At 46.9% G+C, this 12,092-nt stretch overlaps 1 protein-coding gene across 1 annotated transcript in view; it reads right to left on the reverse strand.

Moving 5' to 3' along the window:
* Positions 1-12,092, reverse strand: part of Cul5 (cullin 5) — a 201,188-nt gene that overhangs the window by 52,098 nt on the left and 136,998 nt on the right. The window contains 1 exon segment of the mRNA XM_067127553.1: positions 6,865-6,995. Coding sequence (XP_066983654.1) covers positions 6,865-6,995 — 131 coding nt within the window.

The following is a 12,092-nucleotide window of genomic DNA, read 5'->3' on the forward strand; positions in this document are numbered from 1 at the left end:
TTGGTTTTAGTAGGTTGGCTTTACTCACTTTGTTCTCCTGTGGTCATACGAGAACTGCTCTAATAGTGAACCACTCCGCCCCTACATAGTAACCAGTGGCGGGGGTAGCGGGGTTTCCGGGGTCTCAGTACTGGAATGACATGTCCAGCATTTAACCATGTATTTAACCAGCGAATTTTCTGCCGGTCTCCGGCACCTATGGCAATTTATATTTAATTCTAAGTGTGCATGACTTTAGGTTAAGATATATATATCATTTACGTCGGATTATATCCGGCGTCACTTAACTTACTCTGTCATGTTGCATGATTTTAGGTTAAGGTATATATTATTTCCGTTGGTTTAACTCCGGCGTTCCTTGACTTATTTGCCATGAATGATATATTTGTTTGCTTCACCGGACTACTCCGGTAGGACTAATCTGCTAATTGCATGACCTGTTATCTGCTCGAGCATAAGGCCCCTATCTCTGCCGGATTTACTCCGGTGTGCCTTCAGTTAAGCATACTCATATACAGTTTATCCATACAGATGGTACGCTGCCAGGAGTCCGGGTGCACCGCAGTGCTGCACCAGCCCTGCGGCCATGTTGTCTGCCGCTCCCACTCTGGCTGCGCGGTCAGGGTGGGAGACTTGATCGTTTGGCACCGGATGGATGTGAAGTGTGCTGCGCTTTGTTTGAGCAGTTCCAGGACGAGTCGGTAAGCCTAAAGTTACGCCTTTAGTTTACCTGGTTCCTTGACTTATTTGATAGTTTATAAGGTTTTTGTTATATCCCTTATATATATTTTAAGTCCTTGGTGTGCAGTTACTTAGTCCTTGTTATTTTCAGGCCAATCAAGCTTCTCGCAACGCTTCCTTGGCTACCCTTAGGAGTTGGGTGGCTGGCTTTGGGAGGAACGTCCCGTCAGGGAGGCCATATGTTCTGCCGGAGGCCATCTGTAACCTCCTCTTCCCCGGCGCCCGGTTCACTGCCGCTGTCCCAGCAGAAGTGGCAGCCCCTTTGATCGAACATATCCGGGGAGCGACGCAGCCCTCCCAGGATGTCATAGCAGCGGAAGTGTCAGCAGAAGTGGCGGCCATTAACTTGGACCTGGAGCCCATGAATGTGGAACCGGACCAGGAGGTAGGTAGGGAGGTAAGTGAGGCAGGGGGAGCAGACTCCCTTTTTAATTCCCCTTCATCCTCTGTATCTTCTTTCCAGGGTTTCCAGAAGTCCTCCTACCTTGGGGATAGGTCGACATCGACCATCCCCAAGGCAAAAAAGTCACTGAAAGGTAAGGGATATAAGTCCTCTTCCTCCCGCAAGGCAACTCCCTTTCCCCCGGGGAAGTCACAGGCTTCTAGCCCGGCGGCTTCCGTTGCTAGTGACACTCCCTCTGTAAAGAGGTCAAGAGCAAGGGCAGCCAAAGCCAGCCCCCCTCATCAACCTGCTTCCAATTTCCAAGAATTGGCAAGCATGCTGCTTGATACGATCAACAAGCAGATGGACGAGAGGTGGAAGACGGTATTGGAAAAGCTGCAGAGCCAGGAGACCAAGATCTCCGGGCTCGTGAGCTCCGGTAGGTCAGCTCTGTCCTTCACCATTCCGGACGCCTCCGCCCTTCCTCCTTTCGATAAGGGGAACCCTTGGCGCTTGGCTCTTCATGCTCCCCAGCATGAGGATACTTTAACCATTGAGGGCCTAGGGACGCGCAGACTTCAGGAGTTGGAGTTCTTTCCTCCAGGTCTGCTTCCCCCCTACCCAGGCTTCGCTAGATTGACAGAGGAAGCTTGGGTGAGAACAGATAAGGTCCCTAAGGAGACAGTCATCTTTCCTAGGGATCAGGCTCAATCGGCTCTGCTTCGCACCCTTGCGGAGTGGGAAGCAGAAAACACAAAGCTGACCCCCTTCAAGGAAATTTTACGATGTTTTCTTTGGGGATAGGATAGCAACTCCTTGCATGTCGAAAGTGGCTCAGGCAACTGTTCAGGCATGCATGGAGGGTAAGTCGATGCCGCAGCTCCGGGAGACCGATCCCACCTCTTTGGTCCTCCCCGGTGACTCCGAATTCTGGAACGAAGTTCCGTCCACCTTTACGGCGGGCAAGCTGGACCCAGACTGTGCGTCCACTCCCTTCAGTGAGCAGCTTCCCAAAATTCCGGAGGCCCTCCTGAAGCCAGAGTTCGACGCTAGGTGTCGGCTGAGCCGTGCAATGAACTCCTTGTGCATGGCAGAGGCGACATCTGTGCTGTATGCAGATGAACCCTTTTTCCAGGTCTTAACTAAATCTCTGCTGGCGGGATTCCAAGCAAACCTGTTTGACTTTACAGTGGCAAGGACGAACTGTCACAAACATATTTTTGCGGACTCCACTATTAGGCATGAGCCTAATAAACTGATGAAAAGCTCGATTTGGGGGGCTAATTTATTCCCCGAGGACGAGGTGAACAATGTCCTGGAGGAAGCAACCAGGGCCAACCAGAGCCTCCGCTCCCGGTGGGGTATTCCCGCCAAAAGTAAAATCTCAGAGTCCTCCGGTTCCCATGGCACGTCGGGGAAAAAGTATAAGAAGTTTAGGAGGCCACAAACCCCAACCGTAGTTCAGGCTGTACCAGTCTCACCGGTCGGTCAGCCTTCCACCTCAAAGGCCCAACCCCAACAGTTTGCCCTGGTGCAGCCGGCACAGCATTCCCTTGCCTCCCCCACCTTTGTGACGTCTCCGGCGTACAATCCATCCTATGATAGCCATGGTTCCTTTCGTGGCTTCAATAAAAATGCAAGGGGAAGCAGAGCAAGGGCTGCCTTCAGAGGCAAGGCTGCATTGCGGTCCCTCTCCCGAGGAAGAGGCGGCCGGGGCAGAGGAAGTAAACCTTCCCTTCCCAATGAGAAGATTCAGGTAGGCAGGAGGCTTTACCTGTTTCGGAATCAGTGGACCTTCAGCCCGTGGGCCCACAGTATAGTCTCCAAGGGACTGGGTTGGAGCTGGGTCAAGGACCCACCACCTCGGGTCAGGTTCCATCAACCCCCTTCACAAGCCCTGTGGGACTTCGCGAAGGAACTACTCCAAAAACGGGCCATAAAGAAAGTGAGGCACCTGAAATTCCAAGGCAGACTGTTCAGCGTCCCCAAAAAAGGCTCCGCTCAACAAAGAGTAATCTTGGATCTGTCTCGTCCCAAACCTTTACATACAATGACGACATATTTCGCATGCTTACAATCTCTCAGGTGCGGACTCTACTTCCTCGTGGAGCCGTCACCACATCTATAGATCTTTCAGGCGCATACTATCACGTCCCGATTGCGAGAAACTTCTCTCCTTACCTAGGATTCAGGCTGGGAAAGCAAGCTTATGCATTCAGTCATGCCATTCGGGCTCAACATAGCGCCCGAATATTCACCAAGCTGGCAGAGACAGTAGTACAGCAGTTACGGTCCCGGGGATCATGCTAGCCGCATACCTAGACGACTGGATAATCTGGGCATCCACCGTCCGGGAATGCCGGAGAGCTACAGCCATAGTGATCGAGTTTCTGGAGTCCCTAGGCTTTCAGATAAACAGGGAGAAATCCCGTCTAACTCCGGAGGCTCGGTTTCAGTGGCTAGGTATCCAGTGGGACCTAGACTCACACAGACTGTCTCTTCCGCCAGCCAAAAGGAGAAGTAAGTAAGTATAGCTTAGTTTTACCAGACCACTGAGCTGATTAACAGCTCTCCTAGGGCTGGCCCGAAGGATTACACTTATTTTACGTGGCTAAGAACCAATTGGTTACTTAACAACGGGACCTACAGCTTTTTGTGGAATCCGAACCACATTATAGCGAGAAATGAATTTCTATCACCAGAAATAAATTCCTCTAACTCTTCATCAGCCGGCGGCGGGAATCGAACTCCGGCCCATCGAATGACGGTCCGAAGAGAGATAGCCAAGGCTACCAGGCAGTTCCTCAAGTGCAGGAAAGCTTCTCGCAGGACTCAGGAGAGGATCCTGGGTTCTCTCCAGTTCGCATCTGTCACAGATCTGCTGCTGAAGGCAAAACTGAAAGACATTAACAGAGTGTGGCGGAGACGAGCCAATATCAAACTCAGGGACAAGGTGTCTCTGGTCCCTCCAGTTTTGAGAAAAAGACTTCGGCCGTGGTCAACAGTCAAGGGTCTGTCAAAATCGGTGCCCCTTCAATTTCCTCCTCCATCACTAGTAATTTACATAGACGCTTCATTAAGCGGCTGGGGAGGATATTCTCAAGACAAAAAAGTACAAGGAACATGGTCCACAATGTTCCGCCAGTTCCATATCAACATCCTGGAAGCAATGGCAGTGTTTCTGACTCTGAAAAGGCTTCACCCTTCCAAACAGATCCATATCAGGCTGGTTTTGGACAGTGCAGTGGTGGTACACTGTATAAACAGGGGAGGCTCCAAGTCGAGACGTATCAATCAAGTGTTGATAGCCATCTTCTCTCTGGCGGAAAAGCACAAGTGGCACCTATCAGCCACTCATCTTGCAGGGGTCCGGAATGTCATTGCGGACTCTTTGTCCAGGTCAACTCCGCTGGAGTTGGAGCGGTCTCTGGACAGAGCCTCGTTCGATTGGATTTGCCTTCAGGTTCCAGGTCTCCAGGTAGACTTGTTTGCCACGGAGAACAACCACAAACTTCCTTGTTATGTGGCCCCCAACCTGGACCCTCAAGCTCATGCCACAGATGCAATGACATTAGACTGGAACAAGTGGCAGAGGATCTACCTGTTCCCTCCAAAAACCTGCTGCTGAAAGTGCTGCACAAACTCAGGTCTTTCAAGGGGCAGGTGGCTCTGGTAGCTCCCAATTGGCCAAAGAGCAGCTGGTACCCTCTTCTGCTGGAGCTGAAATTCAAGTGTCATCTGTTACCCAGACCCAAACTGACACAGGTAGTACAAACGCGGACTGTGTCAGCTTCCTCAAGAATTCTGAATGCCCTGGCTTTGTGGACTTTATGAAATTCGCCGCTCAGAGAGGGGCGGATATAGACCCAGTTAACACTCTGTTCTTGGAATCAGATAAAAGAGAATCTACTCTCAGGCAGTACGATTCAGCAGTTAAAAAACTGGCATCTTTCCTTAAACATTCTGAAGCTCAGGTTATGACCACGAATTTGGCAATCTCTTTCTTTAGGTCATTGTTTGAAAAAGGTCTAGCTGCAGCTACAATTACCACAGCTAAGTCAGCCTTGAAGAAAGTGTTTTTGCATGGCTTCAACATTGACCTAACAGACTCATACTTTTCATCAATCCCAAAGGCATGTGCTCGTCTGAGACCAGCAACCCGCCCTCACACGGTTTCTTGGTTTCTTAACGATGTTTTGAAACTAGCATCAGAAACTGATAATGATAACTGTTCATATTTGAGTCTGTTAAGGAAGACGTTGTTCCTAATTAGCTTAGCTTCAGGTGCTAGGATATCGGAACTGTCCGCTCTCTCTAGAGGTGTTAATCATGTAGATTTCCTCCTGTCAGGAGAAGTTCTTCTTTCCCCAGACCAAAGTTTCCTAGCAAAGAATGAAGACCCTCAGGATAGGTGGTCTCCTTGGAAGGTTGTTCCTCTTCCACAGGATCCATCCTTGTGCCCAGTCACTACACTGAGGGCTTACTTAAGGAGAACTTCTCAGGTTTTGTCTGGTCCTCTTTTTATCAGGGAAAAAGGTGGGACACTTTCCTTAAAAGCTATCAGACAACAGATTTTATATTTCATTAAACAAGCTAACCCAGATTCAGTACCGAAGGTACATGATATCTGGGCAGTGGCAACCTCCACAAACTATTTCTACAATATGAATTTTGATGACCTAAAAAAGTATACGGGTTGGAAATCTCCATCAGTGTTTAAGCGCCACTATCTTAAATCACTGGAAGCTCTGAAGTTCCCTACAGTGGCTGCAGGGAGTATTATCCCTCCCTCCTAGTTAGTCTTTCCCCCATTCCCCTCCCGCCTGCCTGCCTCATTTGCTTTCCCTGCCATCTTCTCCTGGGCCACGCATGCTTCACATCCTGGCCCTAGTTTATGTATATACGAGTATAATTGTACCTGTTTTGCAGTGTTAGGTTTAAGTGGATTTGTAAATTTTCTTTGTGTTAGTCTTAAGTTTAAGTACTGTTAATTGTCTATGTTTTATGGTTACCTTAAGTTTTGATACTATCTGTTCAGAACCTTGTTTTGTCCACAAAGATTCTTAGTCTTAAGTTTAATGTTGAACTTATATTTCTCTGCTGCTGAGATAATTAAATTAGGCTTAAGTAATGGTGCCTTTATTTATCTCTACCTTTTATTTGTCACTTATAATCTTTCACCTTGCTTGGTATGATTCTCTGATACAATTTCACCGGCTGACACAGGTTCAAAGCTCAGAAAAGGGATTTTGACAAAGGAAAAATCTATTTCTGAGGGAGGACCTGTGTCACCCGGTGACCCTCCCAGGTTATTCAATTTCCCCCCCTAGTAGGCATACCAAGCTAGTTGTGTGGGTGCTAACCTGGAATGAGGGTAGGTGGTGCTCAGGTCGTCAGGTACAGGCCGGGTGAGTTGCCGTTGGAACGGCTCTTCTCGTACCGGGGGTTATGACATCGGGACATTCTACAGAGTTAGGTCCTGTGGTAGTGGACAAATTCACTCACCCTACTCTATACCGACACCTGTTACATAATAGGTGATCGCTCTGAGGGTAGTAACCTTAGCATTCCCGTTGGCTTTCTTTCTCTGGTATATTTAGCAATATTTATACCTAGAAATGTGTGCTCAAGGGACATTTCACCGGGTGACACAGGTCCTCCCTCAGAAATAGATTTTTCCTTTGTCAAAATCCCTTTATTAGGCATTATCATATCTGTAAGTACATCACCCTGGAACTCACCTGTGTTATTGAATCAGCAGCAGCAACCATATCGGCTAGACCAGCAGATACAATATGCTCTTCTAATGCATCTAACATTGGTTGGATTCCATCAGGTACTCTATCCATTAATTTGAACATCAACTGTAATTCTGCAAAAAAAAAAATATATATATATATAATAAAATAAAATAGAATAAAAAATAAAAAATAAAAATATTTAGTATCAAAAAGATAGGAAAATATTGCACCAATTATGAAAACTGGTCAAAATCCTGATTCTACAGGCTCACACTTTTGAGAAAGGTATGGCTAACTAAGTTGGACACTGAAGTGGGACGAGACAAAAGGAAATAGAGGAAAAGTAAAAGGAGGAAAATTTGTAATATTTTTAATACAAACATGACATTTTTATGATAAAATAAATTTTATATATACTTACCAAGTAATTACATAGCTACTAGCTTTCTACACAGCAGTCTAAGAATTCAAATTTCACGGTGGCGCTACTATCGTTCGTGTAAGTGACAAGGTTCCGCCCACTTTCGGGACTGATGGGTACAACTCAGCAAAGGGCTTCAATTCGTTTTAGCCCTGATGTCCATATGAGGGGAGGCGGGTGGGCTCTGATTATGTAATTGGTAAGTATATATGAAAATTTATCATAAAAATGTCATTTTATATAAGTGACTTACCAAGTAATTACATAGCTGATTCCATATTGAACGGAGGAGGGAACATGGACATACTCTACTCCGAGACATTAAGAAAGTAATGACTATGAAACAGAAAAGGTTGCTAGCATTAGAATAACGCTTGTTGTTCCTTACCTGGTAAGAGAGCTCCTGCAGACTGGTACTGCCTCTGGGAGGTGCTCATCTTAACCTGTGGAGGACGTGGCAATATGACCAAGAATCGCCTCCACTTCAGTGGGTACTTTGCAGCCATGGAAGTTCACTGATGGCTGACAAACATTAAAAAAGGGTGTCCTTGCTCTGGGCGGAGACCAGAGTAAAAACCAATGCCATCACCTACACTAGCATAGAAAACTTTCACCCTGACCACTAAAAACTGGTGGGTACTCCAGGTAAATTGTACCCCCAGACTTCCCTTGAACTCAACACCTTACAACAGGGTGAGAGGATAGTAGATGGACAGAGAGCCCCCTATGCTTCCTCTCCCTACACCATGCCAGCCACGGATAAGGGTCCTAATGTGCTGCAGTTTTCGAAAACAGCTTCAATGTCCTTGAGATAATGTGACGCGAAAATAGACCTGGACCTCCAAAAAGTTAACTGCAGGATAGACGATAAAAGATAAATTATGGCGAAAGGCAAGAGACATAGCAACAGCTCGAACCTCACGAAACTTTACTCTAAGGGAAGGAAAGACATCGTCCTGTACCTGAGAATGAGCTTCCAAAATAAGGGTCCTCAAGAAGAACAAAAGTGCATTCTTCGACAGGGGGCGAGATGGGTTTCTCATAGAACACCAGATTATTCAAGGGTCCTCTATAATTTTCTCTGTCCTCTGGAGGTAGTACCTCAACGATCTCACAGGACAAAGCAATCTCTCCTCCTCCTCTGGTCCAAGAATGTCCATTAAATCCTTAATGGCAAACGAGCTAGGGCAGGGATTGGAGACATTCTTGTTCTTGGCACGAAAACCAAGAGAAAGGGAGCAGATAGTGTCTCCTTGAGAAAACCCAACTCTTTTGTCAAAAGCATGAAGTTTGCTAATGTGTTTGGCAGTAGCCAATGCCACAAGAAAGAGTCTATTCTGTGAGATTCTTGTGCAAAACTGAGTGAAGTGGTTCAAAGGCAGAACCAGTAAGCCACTTCAATCCCACGTCTAAATTCCAAGACGCTGCACCAGGCTTCTCTTACTTGGAGGTTTCAAAAGATCTAATGTGGTCGCTAAGGTACTGATTAGAGGGCACGTCCAAGCCTCTATGCTTAAACACTGAGCCAAGCACTGACCTGTATCCTTTGATTGTAGAAGGCGACAGCTTTCTGAAGGTCCTCAAGAGTAAAAAATCTGCTATTTGGCTCACAGTCATCTCAGAAGAAGAGATTTTATTGCTCTCGCACCATCTTCTGAAAATGGTCCACTTAGCAGACTGGTAGAGCCAGCCAGAAGAAGCTCTCCTGCATCTAACAATAGCCTTTGCAGCTTGTCATGAAAAACCTTTCACTCTTACAAGGCTCCTGACAGTCTGAATCCTGTTGGGGCCAGAGCAGGCAACCCTTGATGAAACCTGAGGAAGTGGGGTTGTCTGAGCAGCAACTGTTTTTGTGGAAAAAGCCTTGGGAAGTCCACAAGAAGATGCAGCAGGTCCAGGACCCACTCCTTCCTGGGCCAGAATGGAGCAACTAAGGTCATTATGACATTCTGGTGAGACGATGTCTTGTTGATCACCTCCGTGATCAATCCAAACGGTGGAAAGCCTATCACGTCCAGGCCTGTCCAATCCAACAGCATGGTATTCATTGCCCATGCTTGAGGGTCCGGAACTGGGGAGCAAAAGAGAGGCAGACTGTGGTTCCTTGACGTCACGAAGAGATCTGTGGAAGGCTTGCCCCATAGCTTCCATAGATCAAGGCAGACTAAAAGACCTAAGATCCACTCCATCAGCAGGAACTGATGGCAACGGCTCAATTCGTCTGCCAAGACGTTCATCCTTCCCTGAACAAAGTGAGGAATGATTGTAACCTGATTCTCTTCTGCCCAAAGAAGGTCTTTCTCCATCTTGCAGAATCCCTGCTTGTGGACAAAAGACAAGGCTGTGGTGTTGTCCACATAAACTGCTACAATCTTTCCTGTTACCAGCAGAGTGAAAGACTGAAGGCCCAGGTGAATGGCCTTTAACTCTTTGACATTTATGTGTAAGGTCCTCTGAACCGAAGTCCATGTTCCTGAAACCCTTTGACTCCGTAAAAGGGCTCCCCATCCTAGATCGGAGGCATCTGAATCAAACTCTAGGCTGGGGTTCAGAGGCAGAAGAGATGTCCCTACTTTAAGCTTTTCTTTTGATAACCACCATCGAAGATCCTCTTTGATCTCCGATGAGATGGTGAAGATGAAGGAGTCCGGCTGGGTCTTCCTGCACCAGCTCGCTTTCAGATAAAATTGCAGGGGCCTCATATGAAGCCTGCCCAACTTCACAAATTGCTCTACTGAGGCCAATGTGCCCAGGAGACTCATCCAGTGGACAGATGAGGAACTTTGAGAGAGAGGAACTCCTGAACTGTCTGGAGACAAGACCCAGTCCTTTTGGGGGATAGAAAAACCCAAAAAGCTCGAGAGTCCAGAATCATCCCTAAACAGAGAATCTTGTGTGTCATCCTAAATAGAGAATCTTGTGTGTCAAAGTCAACTGTGATTTCTGAGGGTGTTTCAAAATGCCTAGCTCTTGTACTAGGCGAAGAGTCTTCTTCAAGTCCTCCACTCACAGTTTCCGACGTGGAGCGGAGAAGCCAATCGTCCAAGTAGAGGGACACACTCATAACAAGAAGATGAGCCATTTCCCATGAGGAGCGAGGGTCCTGGTGAAAACTTGAGAGGCCATGGACAGACCGAAGCAAAGGGCCCAAAATTGAAAATCTTGCCTCGAAACATGAATCTCAGATATCTGCTGGAGTCCGGATGGATGGGAACATGGAAATAGACGTCCTGCATGTCCAGGGTGACCATCCAGTCACCCTGATGGAGGGAGGACATGACAGAGCGGGTCATCTCCATGTGAAACTTTGTCTTCACGATGAATAGGTTCAGGGCGCTGACGTCCAGAATGGGCCTCCAACCCTCTGATGATCTGGGGACTACGAAGAGTCAGTTGTAAAAACCCTATGACAAATGATCCAATACCTCCTCTACTGGCTCTTTGCGAAAAAACCCAAAAACTTCTCGGATCCTTCTGAGTAGGCCGTCAAGGTGATTGGCGACCTGGACAAGGGAGGTTCATCTTTGAAAGGAATGGAGTAGCCTCTTCTCAGCACTTGGACTACTCATGGGTCCGCCCCTCTGCAACTCCATTCCTCCCAAAAAAAAAAGACATAGTCTGGCTCCAACAGGCACGCAAAGGACAGAAGCTTCATTTCTTAGCGGCAGGCTTGAAGGTTGACTTCTTGGTGGAGCTCGAGGGAGGGCGCAGGTTAGCTTAAGGTCTGGGTTGAGGTCTTGATCATGCTCCACGGAAGGGCTGATGTTGCAAGGGCAAGAAAGACTTGGAAACAGAGGAGTTTCCTTAGGGTGCTTGGTGGATTGAGCTAAAAGGTCCGTAGTAGACTTCTTCTGAAGTCCTGACAACACTTCTCTAACCGTATCTTGAAGGAAGAGATGAGTCTTGTCCAAAGGAGAAAACAAGAACGCCGACTTCTGCGCAGATGTTACTCCCTTAGTAGCAAAGGAACACCACAACTCCCGTTTTTTAAGGATGCTCATCGAGAAAAGGGAAGCGAGTTTGGCGGAACCATCCCTGACTGCTTTGTCATACAAGACAAGACACCAAGCCAGTCAGAAGTGAAATCTTCGGCAAGGTCCGGACAGTCTAGGAGCGCTGGTGGGACAGGAAGCCACCTCCTCAACGCACACAACACTGTCACTCTGCACTGCACTGCTAACAATGGGTATACTGGTAGACCTTTCCTTCCACAAAGGCTTTAAATGTTACACCCAAATCCACAACCGTGTTGGCTAAAAATTCAAATTTGTCAAATCTAGATTTGAGGTTGGCAATGGTGTCGAGATTGGAAGTACGGGAACCTGGTAAAGGAGTATGAGGCAAAGAAGTAAGAGGGCTAAGGATTGGAGACAAAGCAGGGATCTGAGAAGATGAAATAACACTATCTTCTACCACAGGAGGAGATGGAACAGTAGCTAAACTAGCCTTATTCTCAGCTCTAAGGGCCGCTGTCCTCTTTCTATCCCTATCTAATTTCACTAAGTGCAATTTCAAAAACCTTCCACTTTAGCTCATCCCAATCCTGACATTCAGAACAATTCAGATCTATATTACAGTCCTGCCCCCTACATTTCTTACATTTAGTGTGATTATCAAAGAGATCTTAACTACTCTAGTCCTACAACCTTCGGAACAGTACCAAACACTAAAAGAACTAGCTAATTAGAATAAAGTTAACAGAGCTAACAAAAATACTAAATAGTAGCAGAAAATTTTCGCCGCACACCAAAACAGCAACATTCTAATACTTCACCAGAATACGGGACAAATATCCAAAAAATTATGA

Source organism: Macrobrachium rosenbergii, chromosome 25, assembly GCF_040412425.1.
Source record: "Macrobrachium rosenbergii isolate ZJJX-2024 chromosome 25, ASM4041242v1, whole genome shotgun sequence".
NCBI classification, from domain to species: domain Eukaryota; kingdom Metazoa; phylum Arthropoda; class Malacostraca; order Decapoda; family Palaemonidae; genus Macrobrachium; species Macrobrachium rosenbergii.